Source organism: Camelus ferus, chromosome 34, assembly GCF_009834535.1.
Source record: "Camelus ferus isolate YT-003-E chromosome 34, BCGSAC_Cfer_1.0, whole genome shotgun sequence".
NCBI lineage: Eukaryota > Metazoa > Chordata > Mammalia > Artiodactyla > Camelidae > Camelus > Camelus ferus.
This window is the reverse complement of record NC_045729.1, coordinates 14,789,566-14,802,285: the sequence shown is the minus strand read 5'-3', so window position 1 is coordinate 14,802,285 and position 12,720 is coordinate 14,789,566. Positions and strand designations below refer to the sequence as shown.

Genomic DNA, 12,720 nt, shown 5'->3' with positions numbered 1-12,720 from the left:
GGTGCTAAGGGGAATCGATTATGATTTTCTTTAATAAAAAGCTTAATATAACATTGGCTGGGACTAGAGAAAATAAATATGGAAGAGAGAATGTCTTTTGATTTAACGCTACTGATCTATAAATCAGTGTAAGTCCCTCACACTTTCTCAACTTTCCTTTTTCTGCCTTTTCCGTAGACGTTTCTGAAACAGTGAAACACCTTGGCAGGACACAGGGAAAACTGCCCTTAATTCCTATGCTGGTAATTGATTGTGTATTTATTTGCTTTCTCTTTAGTCCATAGACAGACTGAGAGGCACTGGGGTACAACGTAATTCTAAATATGCCAGAGGAAAGAACTTTACAAAAGTGCCTTTTTTCTCATTTGCTTCTATTTCATTTTTAAATATTTTTAATGCTCTCTTGATGGTAAAAAATAAAGTTTAATTGCTAAACTAATTTTATTGTGAGAATTTTTGTTCCAGCTACATTTGCTCTATGTTGATTAACATATGTCGCACTGACCGGTAGAAGTTTACAAAATAGAAAGATCTGGGCATTCTCTTCTCAATAAACCAGCTGGGTCCTGTTTTCAGAGCATATAATCAGCTGGAGAGTTCACAGATATATCAAAATTATTATATCTAAAATTTACCATTTTGAGCTTCCTCAAATCTTCCCTTTCTCTGTGTCCTCCCCTGAGTGGATCCGTCAGCCAGCTGGCTGTTCAACCATGTCACTGGACTGTGATTCTAAACACATGATTCAAATGGATGAAAAAAATCCCATTTCTTTCACCTCCTTTCATTCAGAAATTGAATGGTTACTGAGCATTCCTTTCTATGCAATGGGCAGTGTCTAGGCACCCTAGACTACACCTTGGTTCCTCCCAATTTAATTCATAACTATGTCTCTATTTGCTACCATGTACCCAAATTCCCCCTTTTTGATTACTATAATATGTTTTTTTTTTGCTAGTCTCACTGCCTTCAGCACTAAGGCCAGTACATTCACGGCCAATGGCACAGCCTCTGAAATCTTTGTACAACACAAATATGATTAAATTATTCTTCTGCTTAAAACACTTGGGTAGATTCCCACTCAGTAAAATTTAAACTCCTTACCATAACTAAACAGTATGCAGTCACGAATGGTTCTTAAATGTGTTTTAGTCTTTGCTTACCTGCTGTTCAGCTGAATTGGATTCAATTTCTTCCTTCTAGTCATTTATAGATGCTTTTCTCTCTACAGAAAGTCCTTATCCATGACATCGATTTCCACCTAATTCCAACTCAACCTTTCAGGTTCAAGTTCTTTATTCTCTTGTGAATGCTGTGCTGGGCTTGATTCCCCCTTTAGGACTACAGTACTAATTTCCACAAATGCCAAGAATGCTGACACATGACAGTTCTTCGGTCTCAGCCCAGAGACCCTGCCCTCAGTAAAGACATCAGCTTCACCCAAGATCACTGCCCTTCCTATGGGCCACCTGCATCCCGTATCTGGGTGATACCAGAGGTATAAAGGCCCAGTCCTCACCCTCATGGGGGATTATTCTGAATGACCTTCCCAGCATCAGAAATCCCCAAGCAGCTGGCTGAATCTCAGTTGTGACTTTATCACAGCTCATTCTGTTCAGTGCAATTTTTCTTCTTTCCCACAAAGTGTTGATCCCAAGAGCACTTTTGACATAATAACCTCTGTCTCAGATTCAATTTCCCTAGGAGCCTGACTTACAACATGTATTTAAAAATGGAGACTTTTGCTATATATCGAGATATATTTCTAGATATAAAATCCACTAGGGGTCCTCTCCCGATTCGCCCTTAAATCTAAGTTGTGTTCCTTACAAGTTCCCCAAAGAAGATGTTCTTTAACTATCACTGCAGTTCTACTGCAAAACTGCAAAAGACAAGAAACAAGGAATTAAAGATGTAAGTGAAACTGATATATTGAAAATCTGCCAGGAAGACTTTTGTAAGCAACTTGAGAAATAGAAGACTTCAGCCATTTGTTTTAATTAATTTAAACTTTTTTTTTTTGCTTTTTGTTACTATTGATATTTCTTCATATTTTCTACATTTTTTGTATGTTATGTGGTAAATCATTTATCACTTACAGTTCCCAGTGTATTTGTTCTAAAGGTTTATTTCTATAGGGTCACAATTGTAAATGAATAAACAGTTTTGGAAATGTAAGAAAGACCCACAAAAACTATGCATTTATGACAAATGATATGTTTATTTTATATCATTTATATAATTCTCACAAAATCAAACAAGTTTCTGAGCTTCTAAGTTTTCCCTGCTACTCTGATATTTCACCTAGAATTCCAGACCCTCCTTCTTCCATCATGAAGTCATTTACCAGTTTCTGCCCCTAAAAAGCAGTTATGAATAATATGAAGTGACAGCAGAATAAAGGCAGGCAGATCTTGAATCTGGAATGTTACTGAGACGTGCGAACCTCATCACTTCTCCTTTAACCTTCTTTGTCTGAGTTTTCAGCACAGACAGGCTTCTCACACAGGCAGGAAGAGGACGTGCCGCAGTCGTCAGTCCCAACACTGTGCGTATTTGCGTAAGCGCATTTCCCCCAGAAAGCCACACCTGGCTTTGGTAGGCTCCTGAGAAATTTAGACAGAAGTCACTGGCCACTCACTGCGTTTGAATTAAGGAGCATTTAATTAAGAACTTACTGAGTGAAATGTATTGTACCTGGTGCTGTGGGGAACTCAAGGGAGTAAAGACACGCTCCCTCTTTTCAAAGGACTCACACATTTATATATTAAAAAATGAGATGGATGTGTAAGTAATGAATAAGCTTCATAAAATGTGGTAAGTATTTATAAGTAGGAGAAGATACACCCGTATAGAGAGGAAGAGAACGGTCTGGCTGGAAAATCATGGGACCCGGGGCACACACTTATGTTTCAGTCGAGATCAGCACGACAGAAACCACAGGTCTGTACAGCTGCAGTTGGAGGAGGAATGCTTTGCTTGTAAATACATTAGATATAAAGCCAGTTACGATTAGTAACAAAGTGTAGAATATATGTGTGTGTGTGTGTATATATGTCCCTGAACAGCACGGATTTGAACTTCGCACGTCCACTCACAGGTGGGTTTTTTTCAATAGTAAATACGACAGACAGGATCCGTGGCTGGTTTAATACACGGATTTGGAACTGCCTGTAGGAGGGCTGACTGTAAGTTCTAAACAGATTTTTGCCTACATGGAGGGTCGGCCCTCATTGTTCAAGGGTTAACTGTGTGTCAGGACATTTGCTTCCACTCCAATGTGTTCATTTTATTTTCATTTACAGTATCACCACTGATATAAATGCCACAGGTAGATGCTATCAAAGGGTATATGTACACTAACTATGAAATATCAAGATGACTTTATGATTTACAAAATTACCAACAGTATTATATGAAATAGCAAAGGCAAGAAATAAAGAGGTTTAAATTCTGTCCCGAGCAGTCTTCTCTGTTCTCTTAAGCTCTTTAAGCCAAAGACGTTGAAAAAGGAATAAGGAACTGGATTATGTACTAGACACTTACAGGCCAGGAGAAGGGAGGGAGCCATCTTCCCACTTCCACTGATTGTCCTCCTCCTTGTAAGACAGACCAAGCCAAGTGTGATCTCCCGCAAGTAACTTCAAAATATTCTGCATGGAACCAAAATACACAAAGGTGTTAATACTAAAAGTGCACTGGAGTTAACAAATGATAGAACTTATGTCTGAAGAATCATAAAAACAAAAATCATGTAGTCTATATATGCCCACTGATAAACGAAACATTGAAAAAATATTTCAGTTCTTTAGTGTCTGTACATTTCTCAAACCAGGAATTAAATACAAAGAAGCAAAAAAAAAAAAAAAAAAAAGGAGATAGGTAAGGTAAGAAAATTTTACATTAAGGAGGACACCACACCAAGGTATGAATTACTTTTAGCTTATTTTATCATTTACTCAACTCTGTGCTTGCGAGATAGATCATTGCACAAAAATGAAAAAAAAAAATCCCTGCTTCTGGGGGATATGAGTCAGATAGAAGTAAACAACATACATATAAATGATACGGTATATAAGAAGGTGACAAGTGCTAAGGAAAAACTACAGCAGGGTAAGAAGGCCTAAGCATACAGAAGAGGGATCTGGGGGAACACCGATACACAGGTTTCAATTCTAAGTACGGTTGTCAGTGCAGGTCTTACTAGGGAGATGACAGCTGAACAAATCGGTGAAGTAGTTAGCCATGGTTGTATCTGGGAGAAGAAGTCTGCATGCAGAAGCAACAGCGAATCCAAAGGTTCTGCAGTGAATGCACGCATGGCGTGTTAGGAAAGAAAGATGTGCTGACGTGGAGCATACCAGGGAAGAGGAGGGAAAAATGAAGCAGGAGAGCCCCCCTGGCTTTAGAGATGCAGGTGAGCCCTTCCTTTGACTGACGGCTGCTTTACATTTATATCCCAGAAATAAAGAATGAAACACAATCTCACCATCAATCTACTCCTTTCTGTATTTAAAAATGTAGCGTTCAACGAGGCACAAATATTAGAACACTCTAACCAAGAAACCATTTCCTCGGTTTCATGGTAGCAGTGGTCTCGGTACTGCACCCAGGGACTCGGAGGAAGTCCACATCTGTCTCCTAGAAAAGAGGGTATTTATAATTCAGAACCCACAGAACCCCAAACACAAGGTCTTACGGCTTCACATCTTTTCTCTCTTAAAAGAGTAAGACTGTTATTAAAAATGGTTGTCAACTCAGAATTTTCTCACTTCCAAATCACCTGGTTTCGTATTCAGTTCCTGTAAGGCTTTAGTGAGATATTCATTCTGGTTTTGGAGCCATTCTAGGATTTCTAGAGAGGAAAACAAGACTTAACATTAGATGAGAAGACACATCACACCTGATCTGTTACTGTTTTAAGAGTCATAATAATGATCATGATCAAGTGGCAAAACAGACAAATAATTGTAGTCCCGTTCCCTTCCCTACTTAGTTTCATCTCTGGCTGAAATACTCAGTTGCTTAGAAGTGAGACCTTTAAAATGCCCGACATAGTGATTATAGTCAAGAATACTGTATTATAAACTCAAAGTTGCTAGGAGACTAGATTTTCATTGTTCTTAACACAAAAAAGAAATGAGAATTATGTGATGTGATAAAGGCGTTAGCTAACACTACTGTAGTAATGACATTGCAATACATAACTGTATCAAACTCACACGTTATACACCGCAAATTACACAACGCTATATGTCAATCATATCTCAATACAAAAAGAAACCAGTCTTTTTAACATGAAGAATCACTGACAAATTCGCAGATGGTTCATTTAATTTTTCATATGGATTCAATACCTCAAAGAAAAAAATCTAACATTTTAATGCAAATCCTTTGTAAAATATTTGTTTAATCATAAATATCGACTATTTTATATTATAATTTGATTAGTATAAAAGAAGCATCATGATTACTCTAGTATTAGTACTTAGAAACTATGAAAACACCATTACTTTTCAAATATCTAAGTTCTTCTATTTCCATGCTCCCTGAACATCTTGCACATACCTCCACTGCACCCCTGGAAACTTTGGTTTATTTCTGGTTTATATGTTTTCTCTAAGCCTCCCAAGGGCAGGCTTCATACTGCATTTATTATTGATCACCAGCCAAGCGGCTGGCATCTGGTATACACTGAATAAATTTGAATGATTAACTGAGTGAAGGAGCTAATTAATTAACATGAGGTTATATTTGGTAAACATGAGACTCACTCAGTTTCAGAAGATACATGAAGAACCAAAAGAGGCAAGAAGCCATCAAAACAAGCATGCTGCTGCCTGAGCTCATTACATTAAGCAACTAACCATTTTTATGGCAGCAAGAAAAACAGTCGAGCATTCTGTGAAGACAGTTTGCTCTAGCTCTAACATTACCTTTATTTTGGTCAAGAGATTCTTGAATCTGAAGGAATTTTTCCTCTTCATTTTGGAAAGACTCAATCCATTGGATTAAGGTTCTTCAACTTGCTCTCTGATTGCTGAACACTTTGAAAGTCTAGAATGAGAATTCCAGACATGTGTAAAACACATGCTCAGTTATGAAACAGTAGGTTATTAGCTTGTGAAGCTTGATTTTTATAGTATATTCTTAATAAAGCTCCCCAAAAATGTCTTAAAAACTATAAAAAGATATTTGGCTAAGTATGTTTTCATTTATCCGCTATTTTTTCTAAAGTCTATGCCTAAGTCCAAAATACCATTTTAATTCCTTATAAGATTGAATGTGTGTTTATATTAACAGGACAAGTGTCCATCTCAATTAAAACAGACAACAGCAACAAAAACCAAGTCTCAAGCAAATCTTTTGGCGTCATGACTTGATGTAATGTGAATTTCACTTACTAATCAAATTTTAGAATTTTGAGTTTCAAAATAGCTTTATCAAGGACAAACAGCTACTTTTAAATAACCAGTTGTCAATAATTTTAATAGTAATTAGAACATTCTTTAATCTAATTTAGGATGTTGGAGGCATGGAGAGTTTTTAAAAAATTGTAAAAGAAGCTACTTTTTATTTTCAATGTAAAAGTAGTTATAAATTCATTGATCTTAATTTCTTAGTAAGTTCTAATTTTTAAGATAATAATAATAATCAATCATTATTATCAATATCTTCTGCAGTAATTACAATAATATAGCCTCCCTGGAAAAAATGTGATTATTGAGAGCTCACAAGATTAAATTCATTCATATAACAAAATGTTGTGATATTTTCATGTCATTTTTTTTTCCCTCGTCTCTGTTTAGTCTGGCAATAAAACATTTACCAAAAATTATCATCTGGAAGTGGCTTAAAGAAATATGATAATTTGACAAATAGTCTATGATTTCTTTCCCCCCTATTAATCAGACTTACACTGATAACCAAAGAATCCACACAGCATCAAAAGCAGCAGGCAGGAGACGCCCAGGATCACAGGAATTGTTCCAAACAGAGTAATGGGGAAAGGAGAAGCTAAGAAGCAGAGTGAGGAAAAGTCAGAGATAATGTAAGCTCCTGTTATTTAAAAGACGAATATCATTATTTCCCTTGTCTTATTATTCTTTAAACTGCCCTAAGTTTTCTGAAAAACAATGCCCAATGTGCAAATTACTATGAACTGTTAGACTGAATGAGGGAAAAAAACTATTTTAGAGGATGTGCAGAAAAGAATTAATGGAGCAGACCTGACTTCTGTCCTGAGAAGCCTGCTTACAAGGCTGGCCCTGGCTAGCATCTGGAAACCTAGGTTTCAGGAGGGTCGCCACAGCCATTCACTGATGAGCATGGCTTACGCTGCCTAAACTGCTTGTGCAAACAGCTTGTGCTGAACACTGACTTTCCTTATTTTGTTATATGCCAGTCAAATTCTGTCTGTGTGATTAATCCTCAATAAATAACCTGAATATTGATTCCCTAATGAGTTTCCCTGGTTGGCCATATTTGACACGTTGTCACACCTTGTTGGGGGGGCGCCCCACACCTCACTCAACGTGCCTCTTCCCTTTGCTGATTATGCTTGTTACCCTCTCATTGTCATAAATCTCAGCTACAAGTACAACTGTATGCAGAGTCCTGTGAGTTCTCCCAGTGATCATTAAACCTGAGGGTGGCTCTGGGGACTTCCAGCACAGGTGAAAAACGCACACACGGGCGTTATTAAACATCCTTAAATACGAGACATAAAACTTCAGTTCAGATTACGTTATCCTCATTGATATGATCAGATGGAGAAATGCTTAATGATTTTAAATCTGTGTTCATTTGAACTTGATGACTAGTTGTATATTTCCCTCCTAAAGAATTAGAGTAAATCTTAGTGAATGTTTTAACTGAATGACATTTGGTTTTAGGTCAAACAGCATCTATAATTTATTCAGTTTCACAAAAGTAATATGCCAATTCCCCACACTCCAGAAGCTGAACCTTCTGAGACCATCATTAATAATCTTTTATTAACTGTGTGTAGAAGCCAAGAATGGGGCTAAACATCCTACCGCCCCTGGACAGTCCCCACAACAGTTACCTAGCCCAAGACGTCAGCAGTGCTGAGGTGGAAAAACCCTGCTCTATTAAATTGTTAAGTTTAATTATGATCAAAAAGAGGCAGTCATGTAATAGGGTTCTACCTTTCTTTGTCTTTTTTACACACTTGCTGAATTGTAAACCATGATCATGTTAAGGCTCTCCACTTTCTGTGAAGAAACCAGCCTAAATCTGGACAAAAGTCTTCTTTTATCCTGAAACGTGCTCCCTAGTATATGAAATTTTCAAACCTCTCTGTGAAAAGGTATGCTTTTGTTTTACTTCTGTATAGGTTTTGAAGACTTTTTAATCTATTTTCCCTAAATTTTAAAAGTTCCAAATAGTAACAACAGGAGAAAAGCAAAATCGGAAGATGTGCCTTAAGATATAAAGAGAGAGAATGTAAATGAATCAAGTCGGGCATGTATACTTTACCATGCATGTTGGTGTGCTCGGGAATAGGACTCCATTCATCCTCTGGAGCGGGAGGAGGGGGAAGGGCAAGAGGTGGTTCCAAGTCCACAATAGGGATAGCCTCTGTCTGCTGTGTGTTTTCTTTTAGCATAGAAAATGTATCATTAATTTATAACCCCATAAAGCAAATGAGATTAGAATTGAGGAGATCCATTGCTATTTTCAAAGATCACTACAAATACAAACATAGTAGCAGTAAAATCAAAGATACTCAAATCACACTTTCAGTCCTCAGCCCATCCAGCTCCCCTAAAACTATTTAAGATGGTTGATTACACTCCAGATCCAGCCAGGAAAGAGATCATTCTTTCTGTTAATTATATTTAAAAGTACTCTTTCAGGTATCTGGGAAATATCAAAGAAAATATAAGATATTTAATGCCCCTATTATAATCATAACTAGCAGTTAGCAGTTAGGATAGACAAAAATAACCAAAATTTCATTTTCATTAAAATACACAGAACACTTAGATTAAAAAAAAAAATACCTGAAGGTTGTTCACAGTCTGAATCATTTGACATTATGGAGCCTTTGGGATGATTTCTTGGTCCCAGTAGTGAAGAAGATCCTATAAAGATGTTGGTAGGTGAATGGAAAGATATTTCTGCCACGATCCTCTTAGGGTTGATGAGATGTCCAGACCCAGCCTCAGGTGGGACAGCCACATACAGCTGTGTGATACTACCTTCATTTGGTAAAAACCACAGAGGAAATGTGAATCTATAACTGGATATATTTATAGTAGGTTAACAAAAATAAAGTTGCCCCACGTTAATTAAACTACATGCAACAAGCCTTTAAATATCATCTACTTTGTACAGGCAATACTCCATCACTCTGGAAATAAATTAGGAAAAGCCACTATCATAAAAAATACATAATTGTGTAATCCAGAGTGAAAATTTGTATGAGAACTGAGTATGCAGTGAAGGAAGACATAGGGATATGGAAACAAAGATTCTAGATAACCAGAGGAAGCAAAAAAACAGGAACGACACTGGAAATAACATGTGTCAATCAAAGGTGGATTTAAATAATAATGTACATAAAATGGCATTTCAAGATAGAAATCACATAATGAAACCTATGCATTCAGATAGTAACAGTTTGGCTTAGGGTTTTTTGGTGCCAAGCCCCCTCCAACTTTTTTTTCAAAGGAAATTCTATTCATAGAAATATAGTCAGATAGCCACAAACAATCTATCTTTTGCTCTTTATTGCACAAATGAGAAAAAAAAAAACCTCAATTTTTATAGTAGGAAGAAATAGATATTGCACACAAACAAAAATAGACGTCCGACTTTCTCATTGGGGTTATAACCTCATAGAAAATAATGCATATTTGACCCTGGTTGAAACCACACAAGATATCTCATATACAGGCAGTGGTCACAAGTTTCCCATCCTTCTACGTCCTGTTCAAATCAAATGGTTTTACAAATAATCCTAAAAATATATCACATTTTAGCTTTTAATATATGAAATACAAGGTTAGTTGACTAAAAAGAATATTATAACATTACTGTTCACTCAAAGATCTCAGTAAAGTCAGGGATGGAGGGAGCAGAGGCCTAGTTAAAAAATATTCTACATTGATTTGTCTGCCTATATTGTAACTTATTTTTATTTTGTTTACTCTCTAACTCTAAATTTAAAACTCTGATTGCACTGCATTGGGTCAGGATTCAGGTAAGTGTAAGTGGGAAGAAGGAAAAAGTATTAATTATTAATGTACAATTGTCACTTATAATAAGCAAATGTGAAAAAATATTATATGGACATATACAGTATCCCCTTCATGGGGGCGTCCATTATATTAGAATGAAATGAACCTTTTGTACTGCAGCCTTGTAATACGATGCAACATCTTTCCACGTGGGTAGTTATATATCCAAGCATTTTAAAGGGAGAACCCTTTAAAGAATGAGCTAGAAGGAAGGTTCTACATGTTTTACTGTTTAGGAGCAAAAACCAAGCAGTAAAGCAGTGGACACTTAACAGCAGCTCATGGAAAAGGAAATGAGGAGGAACAAGAGGAAGAGAAGAAGAAAAACAACAAGAAGAAACATATATAAATGTGTTTATTTAATTCATATGAATATAGAAAATTACTTGCACGGGTGATCACAGGCAGGTGAACCACAGGACAGAAGAAAAGATTACTCATTTGCTTCATCGTGAGGCCTCATAGTCTATGCATGTATTATATTTATCACGTTTTTAAAGAAATTCTAATAGATATAGGGAAGTAAAAGCAAAGAGTGTTTCAGGATTAAAAAATTCATGTTGTAAACAAATTTTACCTTAGAGAACACTCATAACAGTATTATATCTGAGCACCAGAAATATTAGAAAAAATGTGTGTCCATAAATGAGGGATTGGTTAATTCCCTATTAATAAAATAAAATACTATACATCCAAAATAATCACTTTATTGAAATCTGCTTTATGACATAGATATACACTAAATATAGAGAAATTCACTGAATAAAGAGATTACATCAAACTAAAAAGCTTCTGCCAAGCAGGGCAAACTATGAACAAAAATGAAAAGGAAACTGCAAAATGGGAGAAAATATTTGCAACTCATATAGCTGATAAAGGGTTAATATTCTAAGATAACTCATATAACTCAATACAAAAAAAAAAAAAAAAACTGATTAAAAATTGGCCAGAGGAACTGAACAGTCATTTTTCCAAAGAAGACATACAAATGACCAACAGATACATGAAAAGGTGCTCTACAGCACTAACCATCCAGGAAGTTTAAATCAAAACCGCAATGAAATAACACGTGACCACTGTTAGAATGGCTACCATCAAAATGGCAAGAGAGTATAAATGCTGTCAAGCGTGTGGAGAAAAGAGAACACTTTTGCACTGTTGGTAGGAACATAAATTGATGAAGCACTATGGAAAACAGTATGGAGATTGCTCAAAAAATTAAAAATAGAACCACCCCATGATCCAGCAATCCCACTTCCGGGTATATAACCAAAGGAAATGAAACCAGGATCTTGAACAGGTATCTTTACTCTTACGTTCATTGCAGCATTGTTCATAATGAACAACATATGGAAAACAATGTAAGTGAGATACATGCTGTATATATGTATAAAATAAAGCATTTTATAATAAACATTCATACCTGTATATTCCTAAACATATAATGGAATATTATCCAGCCATGAGGGAAAAAGGAAATCCTCTTCAGGGCTTTACGTGAAATGGAATAAGCCAGACAAAGACAAATACTGCACAGCATCAGTTATGGAGAATCTCAAATAACAAGAGTCAAACTCAACAGAAACAGGAAATTAGAAAGTAATCCAATAGGTGGGTCTAAAGAGATGTCAATCAGACATGGAAATGGCCTTCCCCAAGGAGGACCACTGCACCCAAGATCGTGACCCCTTCCTGGGGGCGATTCCAGTGCCAGTGTCTTAATGTTGCTCTGCTGTCTGCCCGGCTCCTTTTACTCATGTATTCAGTCGCTTTCCCACAGAGAAGTTAGGCCTGTGAAATAGAACTGAGGTTAATTCTAAAAGAGAAAATTTGCATTCAAAAAAAAAAAAAAAAGACACATGGGAAAGAGGAAAAAGCATATTCATGGTTCACAGCACACATTGCTAGAAGTACTTTACATATTGACAATGGTAAAAGGGCATTTGGTCTTTAGGTTTTATTTAATCTCATTATTAAGAAAAATAAGGTATAGTCAGCCATTTTTGCCCATGAAATAACCCAGAAGACAGTCAAATGCTCCTATAAATACATCAGAAAAAGGTTTTTTTGTGTGTTAATAGTAAAAGTTAACATCTGAACATAGTTTATCTGAAATTATGAAAGGAATTACTAACAAAGATTTACCAAAGTGATGATACTTTTCCTTCTGAACATACAGCACAAATACTTTTTTATCTTATAATTTTTTATTGCTACTCTTACTAGCTTTTTTAACAAATTGCTGAGATAATTTCATGGTTTACTTGAAAACTAGTACCACACAATCCTACAATTTTCACCACTTTGCAATAGAGACAAAGGGAAATAGCTTCAAAATTGCTGCCTTAGATATTAATACGTTAAGGGTTGTCCTCTGTTACCACTCTGCTATGATCAACCAGTGTGTCTTACACTGCCATCTACCACTTGATTTTACCATGAAAAAAATGGA

The 12,720-nt window shown here is 36.2% G+C and overlaps 1 protein-coding gene across 1 annotated transcript; it reads right to left on the bottom strand.

Moving 5' to 3' along the window:
* Window positions 1-2,201: 2,201 nt before the first annotated feature.
* Window positions 2,202-11,087, bottom strand: LOC102512247 (C-type lectin domain family 12 member B-like). The gene is given in 10 exon segments (XM_032472805.1): window positions 2,202-2,606; window positions 3,547-3,653; window positions 4,490-4,641; window positions 4,784-4,855; window positions 5,937-6,009; window positions 6,011-6,057; window positions 6,919-7,017; window positions 8,503-8,622; window positions 9,030-9,227; window positions 10,655-11,087. Coding segments are annotated over 10 exon segments (1,077 nt in total). The 5' UTR covers window positions 10,719-11,087; the 3' UTR covers window positions 2,202-2,461.
* Window positions 11,088-12,720: the final 1,633 nt, after the last annotated feature.